At 37.4% G+C, this 18680-nt stretch overlaps 1 protein-coding gene across 1 annotated transcript in view; it reads right to left on the reverse strand.

Moving 5' to 3' along the window:
- Positions 1–18680, reverse strand: part of cacna1ba (calcium channel, voltage-dependent, N type, alpha 1B subunit, a) — a 518974-nt gene that overhangs the window by 53691 nt on the left and 446603 nt on the right. The window contains exons 34-37 of the mRNA XM_067969602.1: positions 12435–12551; positions 10673–10738; positions 8605–8696; positions 5125–5275 (exon numbers count right to left, since the gene is read on the reverse strand). Coding sequence (XP_067825703.1) covers positions 5125–5275; positions 8605–8696; positions 10673–10738; positions 12435–12551 — 426 coding nt within the window. The remainder of the gene's footprint in view (positions 1–5124; positions 5276–8604; positions 8697–10672; positions 10739–12434; positions 12552–18680) is intronic.

Raw genomic sequence — 18680 nt, forward strand, 5'->3', positions numbered from 1 at the left:
TTCAAAATATTCCTATTCATTACATCTCGGTCTGACCTGGAGTAAAATGTTTACTTTTTGATTTGATTGTAGCTGAGAAAAGCCTCAACAAAGAATTGTTTTTTTCTTTTGTCAAGCTACCTTAAGCCATTTTTAGAGGGGTAGGACTCCGCAGAGAGTGCTAATCATGAAGAAATAATCCACTACTACTTTTTGATAACATGAACCGCTTTTTGTTAATGTCTACTTTTTCCAATAAAATTATGTTTCAAACCATGTGTTCCTGCAATTTCTTTGGCAGGATATATATTAGAGGGAAAGCAGACTTGTTCTCTGACTTTTCGAACTGAGGAAAATATACCCCCTAAATGTCCCTTGAACCTACTTGTACTGCCTGCTTCATCCTGGTAACTGATTCCACAAGTCTATTGGGTGAAAACACCATGTTTCTGGAGATAGAAAGCATTCAGAGATGGCAATGAAGGCTATTAGATGGGGCTGATCTGTGAAAATAGGATGATCTTTTCCTATTCCTAAATCAGTGCATCTTCATTGTGCAGTAAAAACTTTCGCAAAGACTTATTTTAATTTACCATGAAGTCAGCTCTTAGATATGGGCCTCCAAATCAACACAGTTACATCTGTTCCTACTGAATATACATCTGTAATGCATCAAAGTGCTTACATGCACGACAAAGGTCAGTGCAATGAGATGCGAATGCGTCTGGACTCAAGAATTTTAGCTGGTGTCAGGTTCATGGAACTAGCAAAAGTCTTTGATGCTGTAACAAATTAGATAATTTTAACTTCTTAGTTATTCTCGTGAATTAGTTCCACTTCTGTGTAATTGATGACAGATAATGATGTTCTCTTTCTAAACTACTGTTAGGAGTCTTGCACCCGATGTAGACTGCCTCCTTGTGCAGGTGGATCTGGGCCAATTCCTGCATCACTGGCGTTCTGCCCAAAGCAGGTTGTGCACGTCTCTGATGGTCAGTGATTTACTTGGGTCCACTTGGGTGTTACATTTGTCATTTAGCGACTGCACTGCTCCAAAAATGGGAGGTGCTCCAGTTTCCACTATAAAGGGTGCGTGAGTCTACCCACAGCTCTCCACTGAGTGTGCAGTTCTCAATTAGTATTAACAACCTTGCTGAAAGTACTCTAACTTTAAAATCCAAATGTGCACAGATGACTATTGTTGTAATAGTATTTTTCAAAAATAGCAACATTAGATAACAGAAAACAACTTGCATTTATATAGTGCCATTAACATAGTAAAAACATCCCAAGCTGCTTCACAGGAACATTGTCAGACAAAATTTGACATTGAGCCACATGAAGAGACATTAGGACAGGTGACTAAAAGCTTGGTCAGAGGTAGATTTTAAGGAGCAACTTAAAGGAGGAGAGGTTTAGAAAGGGAATTCCAAAGCTTAGGGCCTAGGCAGCTGAAGGCACGGCTACCAATGGTGGAGCGACGAAATTCGGGGTTGTGCAAGAGGCCAGAATTGGAGGAGTGCAGATATCTTGGAGGGGTTGTAGGGTTGGAGGAGGTTACAGAGACGGAATAGAGTGTGTTTTAAGCACTAACACAAGGAAGGTTTCAGATGACATTAGACTCCACAAGCTAAGCTTATGTGGTTTCTGATGTTGCTTTTAAATATCTGTTATTCTTTCTTGTATATATTTCAAACCTTAAGTGCTACCGCAACTTGGTGAAAGTGGAACTGAGTGTTAAGCTCCTGTATGTTCATTTCAGATGGATGAGATGGACTTACATGTGTATCACATGACTCATAATGCTGTGCAGTAAGATGAATTTCTGTTTGACCCAATGTAAATGAATACACCTATTGCTAAACATCAAGAATACAGATGCAAGGTTTTTCTCTGCTCTAAGAAAATTGCTAGATCATAGTTAATTTGATGTGCAGATAAGTGGAATCAATGCAAGAGCCCTTAAATAGTTCAGAAACCATTTAGATTGATAATCAGACTCTCAGCTCTCAAGATGGTTGAAGAGAAAACATAGAGGAAGTGGCTTCTTTTGAGATAGGTGAAGAAAATTCCAATTTTTTTCCCCTAATACCCATGAACCCAGAAACTACTAATTTGCGTTATCAGCAGGCAAACACTTATGCATTGCCATGACATTCTTATGCCCACTATTTCAGTGGAGACATTAATCAGTTTAAAGTATAGGATTGCAACTTCTTTAAAATAGTTGATAAAGGAATGCCATACGAACACATTAACTGTTCATATGCTAATATGACACACAATTTCTAGGCTATAATTTTTGCTTAATTTCCTTTGGATTGCCAATTTGAGAATGGGCATCAAAAACTGACATAAATACTGTCAGAAGACCCTATTAAAGGGCTGTTATCAATTTTTTTAAAATTGGTCTCACAATCTCATCATTTCAATCATGTAAAAGTTATGCAGCCATGGCAATCAGTCACAAAACACAGGACTACGGATAGCATTTGTTTTTTAAAAAAATTCATAACCTCTACCAAAATATCTGCCTTGCACATTTCTTAAACCAAGCAGGGAAACTGGCAGGTAATGGGCTAATTTAAATTGTACGTTTAAAGCTGTTTTGAATCATTCAATTTCAGTTCCACTAACGAATGGAACAAACCTGAAGTCAGTGGCAACACTTACAGCTTTCAGGCATAATTCTTAGCACCCTGTCTGTCATCATCAATGCAACAGGCAAAACAGTTATTTCTAAAAATTGGACACAGCCGGCCGAGAATTTCATAAAATTATATTCTACACGAAATATATTTATGTCAGCATTTTTTTGTTCTGCTTTTAATCCTATTGTTTCTCCCATGAAAAGCGACCGTTACACCAAGTTTGCACGTTGTATTTGAGACTTGCACTGTGACTGCATGGTAAGATCATGCAATCCTTGAGAATCCAACTCTGGACTTCAAAAATTCTGCTCTGCTCCTGAGGCAGGTTATGACAGTTTGGTCTTGCTTCTCTCCTTTGATTTGAAAGAAATTGGAATCTGCTGTTAGTTAAACAAGTTCTGCCCTTGGTTGTTCCCAACATATTGGGGGCAATTTTGACTTTGGGTGATCATGTAAAATGGGCAATATCGATTCAGCCTCCCATTATACATCTTTCCTGAAGTCATTGAAATTCGGGAGAGATGTATTGCAGGCGGCTGACTCGATATTGCCCGTTTTACACTATCAGCCAAAGTCAAAATATCCCCCAATGAGTCTCTGATGTTAGCCAGACCAGCTTGGAAAAGTGATACATTTCTCCAGAGAGAACTGAAAGAAGTAGAAAAAAAAAATCAATGGGAAGTCAACCTGTGACTTTCTTTTGCAGCTTCAATCAATCAGTACAAGAACAGCACTGGGAAAAGCTTGGCAATGGGTTCCCCATCCATTGCCTTGATCAGGGAATGACACAGAGTGTGGGGAGGTGTAAAGAAAGGGAGAAATTAGGTGTAAGTCCTTTTCCAGCTTTGAAAAATGAGAAACAAAGACTGAAAAATGAAGCAACTTAACACCATGTTAATACAGTCGTCTGTCCATCTCCACTCCACCATTTGTTTCACCGATGTCAATGTTGCATGTAGTGCTTTATGGCATGGTTCAGTTCTTCTCAAATAACAATTTAAAGAAAACAAATTATTGTTCTAGGTAATTTAATAAAGCCCTACTTTTTCAGTAGCAATCAGGTTAAATTTATTTTCATTTTTTAACACTTAGTTATTCACTCACCTATATTTAGCATTGCCCATAACATGCACAGATCCATTAGGTGGGCAAGAGACCTGATGCCAGGCATCTAGCAGTGTTACTCTATAACTGGAAGCTGGGAGGTAACGTGCCTTCAAAATCGCCTCCCTCACAGTGACAAGGTGCCTAGCAACCACTCTCTTCCTCCCTCTGATGGCTCGGCTGAGACTGGGACCTTAACAAGTGGGGAAAACTGCAGCCCCATACCATACCATACATTGGCACAGCCTGTTAATACTTTGACATACGGTGCCATTGGGGCACATAATCTAGTAATTTGTAGAATGACCTTCCACTACTTGCTTGTCACAGCAAACAAAATGTGGACTGTCAAGCATAAAAGTTTACCTGCACATTTTCATTAATCTGACCCCAATATTTTACTGCCTGATAAAAGTATGAAGCATAGTGTCTGCAAACAATAATAAAAATTAAGGTTTAGAAGAATTTCTTTGCATAGTTCAGTTTGAAATGAGTAAGATTACACAAAATATAAGTAGCAGGTGTGTATATGCACGGTGCACATTCTAGCATTTTCATCCCTACATATAAAGGATGACTGAATGAAGTATTCATCACTTATACCCTTGAGGGATGAATCTTCAGATTGCATGCACTCGCTGGCAGGTTCTCATCTTATCTGCTTCTCCCCTATTGCTGCCCTTATGAAGATGACTGAAATACTCACAATAGATTAATTTTGTAATTAGAAATGTATATGCATGTGGGAAGCAGAGATAAAACCTCTTATTAAGTTAATTATTCTATCTTTTGAGAGCTCCAGTGTTTCTTCCACTGGTAATAATGCAATTCAAACCACTCAGTAACTGCATAAGCCACCATTATTGGCTCTTATGAGGCCATATCGCTCTTGATGAGTAACAAAGGATACCCGTCATCCCCTAATAGTTTGTGCATTGTGTTAAGGTATTAGGGAATCATACTGAAGCTGGTTAAAGCAAGTACAAAGAACAACTGGAGAAAGATGGGGCTTTCTAAAATGTGCTAATAAGTTTAGATTTGTATATTCTTTTGCGTTACAAGCACCCACCAAGTAAAATCTTTTGCGTGTCTAAAAAAAAGGATGAAAGAACCACATCAGCACTTGAACTTATGAGAATACTCTAAATTCTGCCTTCATTTGCAATGAGCAGTTCCCCAGTGTAAATTCCTCATTTGCATTTAAATAGTCCTGCATATGTTTTCAGTGGTAGGTGTGGCTACATGCATTATGTAGGAAGTTGAAGAGAACAATTGCAACGACCGGCTCAGTGAACTAAATATTGCATCGTGTAGGAAAGAAGCTTGTTATCAAGTCAGGTACTATTTATACTTAATGGTCTAACATTGTGTTAAGAAAATTGAAACCTACCAGAAAAGAACAAAGGAAAATGAAAGACACAAAGTAGAAATAGGCAAAATCATTTCCACATTCATCTCTGTCTATGCCTGATCGAGGATCACATGGGCTGTGGCTCAGACATGCCAGCATAATTTCATGCCAGGCTTCTCCAGTGGCACTCCTGCAAATAAGAGATATGTTTGAAGCATCATTAATATAATTCTATTCTTTTTATCTCCTTGCAAACTCTGATGTTTCATCAGGTTGAGACAAAGTTGAACCTATCATTTTTTGTCCAATGAAAAATATGATAGCAATTAATTCTCAGCCACCTTTATGAAATAAAATTAATTACAGCTGTTGATATTCATCTAACATGTTTGGGAACCATCAGATATAAAAGTTACTAAGTGGCATTCGAAGAGTTCACTGTTGTTTGCCTACGTTTTTTCATTGAAGTTTAAAGTAATAATTCTCTCTGTGCTGAGTCAGCTAATCTTAACCAGGGCAGCAGTTAAGGTGCTAAAATTGGCTTCAATGCCCCTGGGCTAGAAAAGGGAAATATTAGCCAAGGTTCCCTACTCCTGATTGCTATCCAGTGATGCCTGCTAGACAGTGGATGCTGTGTGAGGGCTGACTTGCACTTAGTTGTAATGTGCTTTACAGCCAAACAGACGACCAAAACTCACTACCTCAGCACACACATTTAGATTGACCACTTCGGAGGGTTGCCTGTAGCCTTGGAACTGTACCTCAGCACGAGTTGGTACCTTCAGGCAGAAGAGGAGGGAGAAAATTGGTAAGAAAATTACTGTAAGATGGATGCTATGTTAAGGACAGCCTGTAAACCAAATCGAGTGGGATTGGAAAATTTGTGTTTCAGACACACCAGATAATGGCAGGCAGCACCAGCCTGTCACCCCACTGGTAAAATGTCCAACTGCAAATGTAGGATTGTAGGAGACATACACATAACTAGAATTTGGAACCTGATGTAAAATCAGCTATTTTTTTATTTTCCCAAACCTACAGAATGTTAATAGAGCCCGTAAAGAACGATTAGAAAGGTTGAAAATTCTATTACTTTTCATATTGGGACATCTCAGAGGATTATGGTTAAGTAATGAAATATATTTCAGAGTTGTGTGAGAATAGAATTTTCAGCTACAGTGCACTAATTAAAGATATGGCAGATTCGGCCTCTTTTACTGAAAAAAAGAGGACCTAGATAATGTGCTTACGACAACCATAAATTCAAATGGAAGGTTTTGTTCCCCCATTTTTGCCTCCTGTCAGGTCTGGCACTAAGTCTCAGTTCAATTATGCCTGTCTTTCTGCTGCCTCATGAATATTCTACCGACTCCATCTGGTGCCTTGATCAGTCTGAAGCAGCCTGAGCCAACATTGTTTATCCTTTTAACTTCTCTGAATCCACTACTTGAACTGCTAAATGCAATTTTGTTGAAAGGAAGCATCAACTGCTGTCTTCCTGTCCATTCAGCATCCAATCCTTCTGGTCCCCTGCCAAAGCTTTCTCTTAACTCGTGTGAATTCCCACCTCACTCTTCAATCCTGATGGTACAGTTGCTAGCTTTCTTAAAGACAAAAAAATACTATTTTGGTTCACTTTCTTCCTCCAATTTGAATCTCAGTGATCTTGAAGGATCTTCCTAAGCTGCTTCATTCTATTTAACCATTTTGACTGACATCAGGCTTTATTCCCAATAGGTTTGTCATAGTCCCTACTATCTGGACTCATGTAAGAGCCTTGATTTTGATGGCATTCTTCCCATCTTTCTGAAGATCAGCATCTCTGACTTGCCCTTATCCAATGCAATCTCTTCAACCACTTTTTCTCCCAGCTTACCTTTGCTTTTCCCTCGCTCATGTTCACATTACCTCTAAGATGACCCTTGTTAACCGATCAACGTTTATCTTTACATTGGCACTTTCCAAAGTTATTGAAGCTACTGTTAACTCTTAAGCTATCCATCACCTTGAAAGGACTGGCCTAATCCAGAATCCCTAGCAGAGTTTTCAGCATGGCCATTCCCATGGTGATCTTGCTGTTAATATTATGCACACTTGGAACTGTGCTCTTGAATGCTTCAGTGAAACACCTGCAAAGCCTTTGACAGGGTGTGGCACTGTGCACTTCCAAACAAATTAGCATCAAATGGTCTCCCACTAAAGCTATGTATATGGCTATCTTAGTTTCCACTCAAATCATTCTTTCCGTGCAGCAATCAATGGCTTATCCTCGGACTGTTATTCCATTAATATAAGGATTCTCCGGGACTCTATTACTTCTTTGTATTGATGACTCCTGCATTTATCATACAACCCATCCACTCTTTTACTTCAGTGCTCTTGCAATACAATACCTGAAACATATCTTGATCTCCTCCATGGTCTTCAATAGGTTAATTGAAATCTTGTTTCTTTCAGCTCTTCAAAGATATGATTTCTTCACGACTCTCACAAGTCAAACTGACTTCCACCAATTTTGACTCTTCTTTGCCAGATGACATCCTTGACTTCACTATCTTCTCTGACTGAAAATATGCCATCCTGCACTCTCTCCTGCCTCTCACTATATCCTAACGTGGTGAAATGAAGACTCACTGTGGTCTTCTACTCCAAAACACTCTTTTCCCTAGACCTCAAAACTGTGGAACTCCTTACCTCCCTCAGTGTTTCCTTCCTCTTACATGCTTCAGTTTTTTAAAACCGAAACACGACTTCTCGACTTCCCTTAAGATAGGCTGCATATAGTGACACCACTATTCCCGGCCACAATGGAGATGATTGGGCAATTCCCCCGTCAATCATGCCTGGAGACCTGGATTGATTTTACACACATAATTTGTATGTAACCATCCTCCACTCACTGCATTTTGCTGGAGAAATAATCAATTTGTAATATGTAACTATCTTCCACTCACTACTGTTTGCTGGAGAAATCACCGTGCTTTTATCGGGAGTAGTTGCTGCAGTTTCAGTCATGCATAAGTTCAGTTTGCTGTAGTTCGTAGAGAATCTTTTAAATAAACTCTGTAAATAGACTTTGTTTGCTTTGCTTGCTGTAAAATACACCGTTTGCTGTAAGTCCTGCCAGAAGTCCCGCCCCACCTCCAACTCATTGACTGATGTCAATAGACACTCCGATCTTTTAATCTTTTCAGCCTTGGTAATGTTCTGCACTCTGGGCTTTGGCCATTCATCTTTGATCCTCAATTTAAAAAATTGAAGCAAACAAGCTGTGCTCTGTGTAATAGTTACTACATTTACTCTAATAATGTTCAATGCTTTCAGATATTAAAATCTATGGCCCAGAATTATCTCTGATTGAGAGCAGGCCTGAGGAAATTCCGGACTTATGTTATTGGAACTTAATGAATTTGAATCAGTCCCTGAACAAGTTATGTTACAAGCTATGGCTACAAATGTTATCTGTGGAGCACGTTACATATTAAATCCTATTTTCTTCCTTGCTTTCCATTACTTTACCTGAATAAGAGCATCAGGGCCTGTAAGAAGGTTGTAAAATTGTTGTGGCGATTAATTGCACTATCATCATCTAGTGCAATGTTGCCAAACACCTTAAAAAGAGAAAAAAAATACTTTTAAATATGTGGTATGTTCAGTTTAGTTCTCAGTAACAGTTATTTGGACCCTACTTGATATACCAATAGTTTGTAAAAAAATCAATAAAAGTGGCTACTTTAGATAATGGTAACATGAAAGGATTTTAGAACAAGTTGAAAATGATTTTTAATAATGAAATTGAATCTACTGATTCCACTTTATTATTTGAATCACAGTTACCCTTAAATACAGAGCAATTAGTATGCAGAATTAGTTATACGTATAATACTTAACATGTAAGGATGCAGCATCTAATTAAGTCAACAAATACATTTACCAGTATTTAAATGACAAAACATATTTTAATATTCCATGGGCATGATTTATGGAGTGATTTGTATGAATCAACAGATGGGAGCTCAGGGTGGTAGTATCTGGAGTCTAATCGATACAATGACATTTCAAGTCAAGTAGGAAAATGCCAATGTTGTACTGAACCAACAGAATTCAGCCATAAAGGTACAGAATGGAGTATTTTCTTACAGGATGAAACATGTGAAAGAAACTTCTCTTTTTGTGATGGACAGGTTTTGCAGACGAAACTTTATCCAATTGAAATCTAATTTGTGCACTTTCAATGCATACACTGGAATAGTCACTTAATTCCTGAGATAATGTGGCAGCCAGAATATAATGCCCTCACTAAATCATTTGGAGAACATATTTGGGGGTTTCTACTTATGTGTTGTGTGGATGAGGCATTAAACCAATCCCCTCTGTCTATTCATGTGGACCTAAAAGGTCACATGGCATTATTTGAAGAATAGCCCATGAACTCAGTCAGTGTCCTGGCCAACAGTTATCCCTCAACCAACACCATCAAAACAGATTAACTGGTCATTTATCTCAGTGTGGGCCTTGCCGTGTGCAAATTGCCTGTCATGTTTGCCTGCAAAGTGACAGTAATGAAACCTCAAAAATAATTCATTCATTTTTAAGCGATTTGGGGATACTGAGGATGTAAAAAGTATAAATGGAAATATTATCTTTTTAGGTTTCTTCTGTTGAAGTTCCAGTACCCTGCATAATGGAATAGCATGTACCATTCAGCTGATTTATACTGAACGTTTGGTTGATGAGTAACAGGGACACAGTTAATCAAATACATACTGGTTGCCCTAATCTAACACCCTAGCAATGTCTTAAATGCCTGACCAAATTAAATGAATAACTGATCTTTTTTAGGTTGTTTAATCTGAGGGAGGAATGCTGGATCAAGCAACAGGAAGAACTCCCTCTTATTCTTCAAATAATGCCATTGGATCTTCATTAGATGGATATCTGTCATGCAAAGTACAACATTAACGACACTGAGGCAACTTCCTCAGTGCTGTGCTAAGGTATCAGTCTCGATTTTGCACCCAAGTCCTGGAATGGGATTCATATCCATAACCTTTTGACCCAGAGGGAGAGTGAGGATGACCAACTTTTACTGACAACGATGCAATACTGGATTTACGAAGTGAAAATTTTTATCTCATTAAAAGTGTAAATGAGTTCCAGAATTTTTATACATTATAAACACTCTTTATTAAACATTTATTCACTTTTATACATTTATGAATTGAAATATTATTTACAATTATTATCTTTTTGATTATGTATATTCAAGTCTGTTGCTTTTATAGAGATTGAGTATTATGCACATTTAATTTCAATATTTATTGCTAAATGTATATTAGACATAATAGATTTCTAAATTTTAAAATATATTTGCATTTTATTTTCTAATATTATGTCTACAGACACATTTTCATTAAATATTTCTGCTCACTAGAGGAAGGCTGCTTGTGACAACTGATTAATATATAACGTGGACAACAGGTGAAAATAACATTACTTCAGTTTTTCATAGAAGGTTACAATGACCAATAGTCTTCTCTTCACTATAAACTACATCAGGGCTTTTTACAACAGTAATTGCACTAACCTGCATTCCTATAATGGCATAGATGAAAAACAACATAGCAATCAGGAGGCAGACATAGGGTAAGGCCTGCAGAAGAAACATAAAATAAGCAACTTTGAAAAACATACACAAGAATCAACATCGTAGTAAGCATTTGTATTTTCATTGTAGTGTTAAATACAATGCACTGGATTCTGCATCTTTATGTTAATGACTTGATTTCTCTGCTCACTGAACGATTTGTTAGTTAAGTACTATAGTATGTTTTAATTCATCCATGTCTACGGAACTCAGTTAACACTGTGTTTCAATTTAACACCAGCTGTCTGGCAGATAGTTTTTAGCATTTTCCTGGTGTGTTTTATGGCCATTAGAAAAATTCTTCTGGCACTATCACAGAACAGGCAATTTAAGGAAATAATTTTGCACCAGTAGTTGTATGTTGTCATTTTCCTTTTGAGAAGCACTGAAGGCAAGCGAACAGCAATTCAATCAAGCATACCTCAGCACCTGAAGAATCCACAAAATTGGAAATAAGCATCTATGTGCTCAGTTGAAGAGCGACCTGAAGATTTTATTTGAAGCACTGCTTGTACTTTTACTCTCTTAAAATTCATATTCAGGTTCTCAAACCTATATGATGGCCAAGTCAAAACAGCCAAGCCTTCATTTAAAGCCATAAATCAACATTCTGTTTGATCTTGGTATAATATGAGGGCTCTTTTAGTTCCTTTATCTTCCATTGCTTTATGGAATATTCATCTGGCCAATACAATTAAATTATAGTAACAACAAATAAGATTAAATTCTGATTCCCTATTCCGTGACTAAAAGCAAACATGCAAAAATATCAGGGGAGCTAAATAGTACCATTTCTTTTTAGCATTGCAGCTAATATCAAATGCAGAAGGAACGTGACAATTTTGCTTTCTCAGATGAAAAATATGCTTCCACCTGGATGGGTTTTAAATTCAAGTCCACAGATCTCCAATGGATGGTGCAAAACGCCCATATTTTGATTATTTATGCGTTTAGTAAACTTTATTTAAAATTATTCATTTTAATTAAAGAGGAATTTAATACCACCAGATATTTAACTTCATGGTTAACTTTGGGTTGCCGAGATAATGCATTAGAAGATATTAGTTGCAGTCTAACCTGACTAGAATCAGCTGCTCTCTTCTAATTCGATTTATGCTGGTTTAAGTTTCAATCTGTTCTGGGGCTTGATGCACAGTGACAATGGCTCATGAAGGTGAGACAACGTCACCTGAATCATTGACTTTTACTAATACTGTTTACTTGAACCACCAGTTCGAGTGTTTGCTCAAAATACCGTGATCTGAAATTTACATGACACAATGTTATTTCACTGATTAACTGAACAAGTTAGAAGTGCTAGTTCCAAGTTCAGCTTCTGCTTAATAATAACAAATGGTTGTAAGTTTTGGCAAATTTTCAGGTCTCTTAAGACAGCCATTGGGAATCATCTATTCTGATGCACTGGATCCAATTGCAACTATTACCCAATAGGTGGCACAATTACACCATGACACTCACATCAACTAAGCATTGCAGCAACGTCTTCTGCACGTTTGAAAAAACACCAATGATTAACCTCGGCAAATGCAATCACAGAGAAATGGAGCAATCCTCAATGATCCCAACTTATTCCTGTTTCGTCACGTGGACTTCACCACATCCTATATTAAATGCTCAATATCTGTGAGCGTATCCTGCATTGTCAGTTTGTTTCAGGTTACCATAACACTCTAAGACGCACCTTAAAAGACTGCACAAACGTCCAGAGCAAAATACGGATGGTATATCCCTGGCGGAGGAGCTTGATGAGACGTGCTGCTCTGAATAACCGCAGGAAGCTGAGATTGATAAAGTTATCCTGGTGAAAGCAGAGAGTTCAGGAAAGGATAATTGTCAGCAATCAGAATCACATCAGTACAGCAATGGAGTTCATACTGCAATTAATATTTTAAAGGAACACTCATAATGTGACATTTTATTTGTGACTTTTGTTCATTAATTGAAATATGTGGATTTAATAATTAATTGATTCTCTTCCAGAGGTTAATTGTAAATGAATAAACAACTTGATTAAAGATTTGTATCCTGTATCTAAGTTCCCCTTGATTTCTGTTCAAATCGTAACCACTTTCCTTTGCAAATAAGGCCGCCTAAAGACAACATTATGAGCAATTTCCAGGATTAGAAAATTTATACTTGAATACATTAGAATTACTGCAGAAACACACATGGACAACAGACATGGAGCATATTCCAATCCTAAGGGAAATGTAATTATCCCAATTTACATATGTAAATTAAGCTCTAATAACATAATAATGTAACCCTGGATAGCATTGACAATTTCAGTTTTGAAAGACAGGATTTTTATTCTTCACTTATTAATAATCATGCTGACATTAGACCTCATTTTGACTCCTGAGACACAGGAAAAGTCAAATTTTGATTTCTGAAAGATGAATGTTTGAAGATAGTTGTATAGTCATTATAACCCTTGAAAATTAAGACATTATAATAATTTGAAATACAGATCAATTCAAAACATCTAAATAGTTGCAGCTAATGAATGGTGCAAGGGTAAAATATACATCTACTTACTGATATTTTTAAACACGCCATTGCTATACTGGTGCTTGGAATGATGCAGCATATTGTTATGGCACATTTAGATGTGAGAATACAAGGCCACTATTTTAAGTTGTTCAAAAATAACTGGTCAAAAATAGATAGTGAATTCCAGAGATGTCACATGAGCCATCCAACAGGGGCACTAGTTTGGCTTATCCTGGATCCATGAAATCGATCAGACCCTGAGAAAATGATACACTAAATTATCTGGAAAGGCTGAATTTTTAAGAGAAGGGAGAATTATTGACGATGTTGTCACCCCTCACTAGCAAGCAGACCTTAGTTGATCGAAGGATTTTCTGAATCTAAGTGGCTGTTCCAACCATGAGCACGTTCAATAGAGGTGTATGCCTGAAGGAGAGGATTGATTTCCTTTGCAATAATTATGAGCCCAATTCACATAGAAAATAACGTCTAATTTTAAGATCACTTTTTAATCACAGCATAATTAAGAAGTCTAATCCACTGCCAGCATCAGCTCCCCAGAGCCACGATTCCCCATCTCTCTGATGGTTAGTTGCCGTGGAATTAGCGTTGTTTTTTTAATCATCTTCGTGCAGTATTTCAACACATGTTTCCTCTTTACCAGTTTCTATTATGCTTTCTGGGAGACACTTAAAAATGTATTTAGAATTTGCAATCATAGAATTTTGAGTACAAAAGGGGGCCATTTGGCCCACTGCACCTGTTCCGGCTCTCTGAAAGAGCTATCCGTTTGATCTAATTTCCAAGCTCTTTTCCCTTATTACTTTTAAGTCAGTGAATTGGTGGAATATATAACTAATCACTAACACCATAACAGTGTACATTACCAGCTTTACCCGCTAGAGGACTTGGGTAGCTGCAAATTTGAATTGTTTTATTAAAATCAGCTTTTATACAATTGAGCATTTTCCTAGACAATGCCTCAATGCCACTGACTATCTGGGACTAAGATTCCTGCCGGAAAATTGGATTAATCTTAAAGGCAAGACTCTTGATCAGTTTGCTAAAAAGACTGGCCAAAACAGATCATGCACACAGTCTGGACCATGCCTCTTGGCAGGATCTGAAATTGTGATCAGAAGAGGTAGCACCTATTAAGTGTTTTACCATTGGACCAGTCAACTACAAAAGCAATGTCAAAATTTAAAGGGTTTTCTGGAGCGTTCCTTTCAATGTGGTTTAAGTAAATCCTGCGAATGTCTGAAGCCATCTAATGGAGTACCTATCTCATTCAACAGATTGAACTCCATTCTTTAAAAGTGAATGATAACGATTAATGGGTAAAATTGGTTAAAACAAACTGATTGAGCTGTTACATGCTCAGATATAATTTCTTATACAGAAGTCCATGCTAACACATAGGGTACTTATTCACTTGGCCTTCAGATAATATAGCTGTAGTGCCCAAAGGCAGACAATTTAAATCCAAAAAGATGATGCCGTTCAAATGCACTTAAGTATATATAAAAAAAAACTTTCCATGCATGAAGCATCTGTGACATAGAAGCAGTCGGATTGAAGCATGCCCACATTATTAACCCTCTCCTGCCCAGTCAGACCAAAAGCAAGCTTAGGTTGTAACCAACAATTGGCATTGTACCTTTCCCGAGAAAAATGCAGCATTAATTCGTAGGCAGGAGTAAATATTGTAGTTGTACGACTGTATTATGTTATTGTAGTTGTAACGTCAGTTAGCTTCCACCAGGCGCCTCTAAATAAACTGATGCCTCAGAAATTCTTTTATATGCTCTTAAAGCATTGAGTCTGACACATCTTGTACTTCCCTATCAGCTTTCAAATGGGATTCTTTTTCTGAACTACATTTCACAAAGAGGTCAGCAGAAAGGAATTCTTTGGCTGATATATGGGGGACACTTTTGGATTAAAGAATTAAATAGTCAGGTACATTGAGGAGATGATGGTTGTCAGTCTGAATTACTACTGCAAAAATCTGGGAGAGAGACTGGACTGGAAATGGTTAAATAAATTGCAAAACAAAACAGTGAAAATAAAGTACAAACCACAGTCATGCATATTTTATAAAATGATGGACAGGACTTCATCGTGATGAAAATTTGACAAGATTTCTTTGTTTCTTTGCGATTTAAATTAGAATCTACCTAAAGATTATTTCTCCATTGTAAACTAAATCCTAAGCATATCTAGGACAAAGAATTTTGCTACTAAAAATCTTCCTGTTATGTCTGGGACAATGGTTTCCTTTATTCTGACTAAAGAAGGAAAGAAGGAACTTGTATTTATATAGAGCCTTTCACAACCTCAGGACGTCCTAAAGAGCTTTACAGCCAATGAAATACTTTTGAAGTGTAGTCACTGTTGTAATGTAGGAAATGTGGCAGCCAATTTGAGCACAGTACAGTCCCACAAAAGCAATGAGTTAATGACCAGATATTCTGTTTTTTAATGCTGTTGGTCGAGGAATAAATATTGACACTTCACTGGACTATTTTGATCCCCAAAACCCTTAATTTAATTTTAAAATTTCAATGACGAGGTTAACTGTTTAAAACATGAAATAAACATTTATTAAAACAGGCTGCCATTGCTTTAAAAAAAATTCTACTGTCAGCAAGGCTCATTCCAACAAAAATCAATCAGATCCAAACCAATGGCCTAGTTTTAATTAAATGGAATTGTAGTGTACACAGTGCAGAAGTTGTGCCTTTAATATTTAGTTTTTGTTCTACACTTTTTTTTCTTCTGCACCATCCTCTTATAAGTTGAAGCACATCAGGATTATATTCTAACAGAAGATCCATACAGTTTGTTTGAATCTTGCCAGTGGTGTCTTTAATGACAGCTTGCCTCTTGAGAAACATATTTGGGTTTGACATGCATCTTTACTGTTCTATTGTCTGCACATAGAGCTGACTTTTCGCTCAGTTGTCAATGTTTGGGGTTGCTAATGGGAAGTTGAGGAGGAAGCCTGACTGAAGAATGCATCCAGTGTTCATTTTCTCTGCTGTGCCCTTTCTACAGATTTAATTTTCTCTGGGAGGGAGAGATTAACATCTGGTAAAATTGTTTGGGTCTGATCCTGCAGCAGATGGATGGGGGAATGTTGTCACAGAATCAGTCATAGAGGGATCGGGGAAAGGGCAAGGCTGCAGTGAAATGTTGGGAGCAACATTTTGTTATCTCATCTTCAGAATGGGAGACTGTACCTGTTCGGTTTATTCTTGACTAACAGTGGGAAGTGGAGGGTTATGTATTCCTGCTATCGGGATCTTTCACAGGGAAGCGCAATTTAAATTTGTAACTCTACAATTCAGTGGGACATAGATTTCTCTGCATTTGCACTAGGGAATGTGAAATATAATTATGCATTCAGAAGAATGTGTGACTGGAATAAAAATTGTATCTAATGGTTACAGCTGACTTAACACTAACTTCACTAAATGTCAAATGTGTTAATCACCCCATTAGAGACAAGAAAATACTGTCACTCTTGGAATAAAATAGCATTATCAAATAACTGGTCCAGAAGATAAATCTGATTGACTTAGAACATGTTAGATTGTGCAGAGATGGGGGTGGGGAGGGGAGCTGAGGGGTTGTTGTATTCTCATCAAAACCAAGGGGAAGACACTTGCTGTGTCAGTCTCTCCCTTTTAAATGAGCCAAGATTCAAAGAGCAGTTTTATAATGATCTCTGGTTCCCCAGCAGGAGAAAAGATCCACGTAATTACTGTGTATGAGCCCTGAAGCAACGCCCTCAGCTTCTTTGTGGAAATGGAAATGTTGTTGCCGGATTGAGGCAATGCAGGATTCCTGCCTGGTGCAGCTCCTTCATTATTCTGAAGAACTCCTGAAAAGTCAGTCTATATTTTTTGCCTCAATGGACAAGAAAACTGCCATCTCCAAGTAAAGGGAGCTCAAGGGTAGAATTGTCTCATTAGGTAGAGCACATCGATATCAGGCAAGGAGAAAACACTCCAAGAACTTGTTAATGAGGTGAGCCTGAGTTCCAACCATCTAGTAATGTTGATGACCTACTGTGGTTCACTAAGCAGCATTAATGTACTCCTGTAGTTAACATCAATCAGTTCCTATGTCTTTCAGTCATTGGTTGGGTTGTTATGGGATGGAATTACTGGGAAACAGATCACATACTGTCTTGAGTTCTGATTTGATCTTTCATCAAAGACCTGGACTCCTCTCGAGGCTTTCTTCCAAAAATGAGGGTGAGCAACCCATCTCACCAGCATGACTAGAGGCAGTTTTTCTTTGACAGAAACATGATTTAATTTGATGATACTACAGGTCTTAGGATGGACAGCTCTGCCTCACTGGGCCCTCACCTTTGCTAGTTACTATCAGTGACTTGTGCTCTTGAGTTACGAGAGAAGAGGGGCATTAGATTGTTCCATCCAACAATATTTTCGTAATCTTACTTTGCATCCGTTTTATCTCTGTTTAACCTTCTTTTCTCCCTTCAGCAAGGCTGAGGACTGAATAGATATGATAAATACGGTGTAATGGATATTTCTCTCTGACTGAGATTTCCAATTTAATTCAAACATAGCTGATCAATATTTCTGACATGGTTAGTGCATTAGATAATTCATTTGCTCTGAATTAAGCAGTCCTGCTTATGGAAAATGCTAATGATAAGCATTCCAAATCATATTTTCAATTTAAAAAACCTTAATTAGGCCAAATTTAAAGCACCTAGATCATTTGAATTTTTTTCTTGTTTTTCTCTAATGTTTTGGAGCAATTTTCTTTCAGTAGCCAGTATGGATAAATACCATCAGGGGAACTATCTGGGAAGAATGATTGTGTGAGGGAGCTAAATTAAAGTCAATAAGTGAAATAATACAATCATTCAAACTCCCTGGGCTAATGAGTGGGTGTCCACCAACACTAACTCACCTTCCTCGCACTGACATGCTCAGTCACTCCTCCAACCCAATCAACAAAATTGTGGCAACTATTTTTTTTAAAAAAGATTTATTTAAAATTAACACAAAAAAGCAAAAAGTTAATCCTAGTTAAAAGTTAATCCTTAAATTCTTATATTTAAAAAGGGAGCTAGACCAAGTCCAGGGAACTATATACCAATTAGCTTAACTTCTGTGGTTGGAAAGATAATGGAATCCTTACTCAAAGATGTAATAGAAAAACATCTAGAAACCGAAAATATAATAAAGAATAGTCAGCACGGATTTCAAAAGGGAAGGTCATGCTTGACCAACCTTATTGAATTATTTGAAGAAGTAACAGAAAGGGTAGACAGGGGTAATGTAGTCAATATAATAAATTTGGATTTTCAAAAGACCTTTGATCTTATACTACATAGTAGACTCATGACCAAGGTCAGAGTATGTGGAGTCAGGGGACAAGTAGCAGA

Source organism: Heptranchias perlo, chromosome 31, assembly GCF_035084215.1.
Source record: "Heptranchias perlo isolate sHepPer1 chromosome 31, sHepPer1.hap1, whole genome shotgun sequence".
NCBI classification, from domain to species: Eukaryota; Metazoa; Chordata; class Chondrichthyes; order Hexanchiformes; family Hexanchidae; genus Heptranchias; species Heptranchias perlo.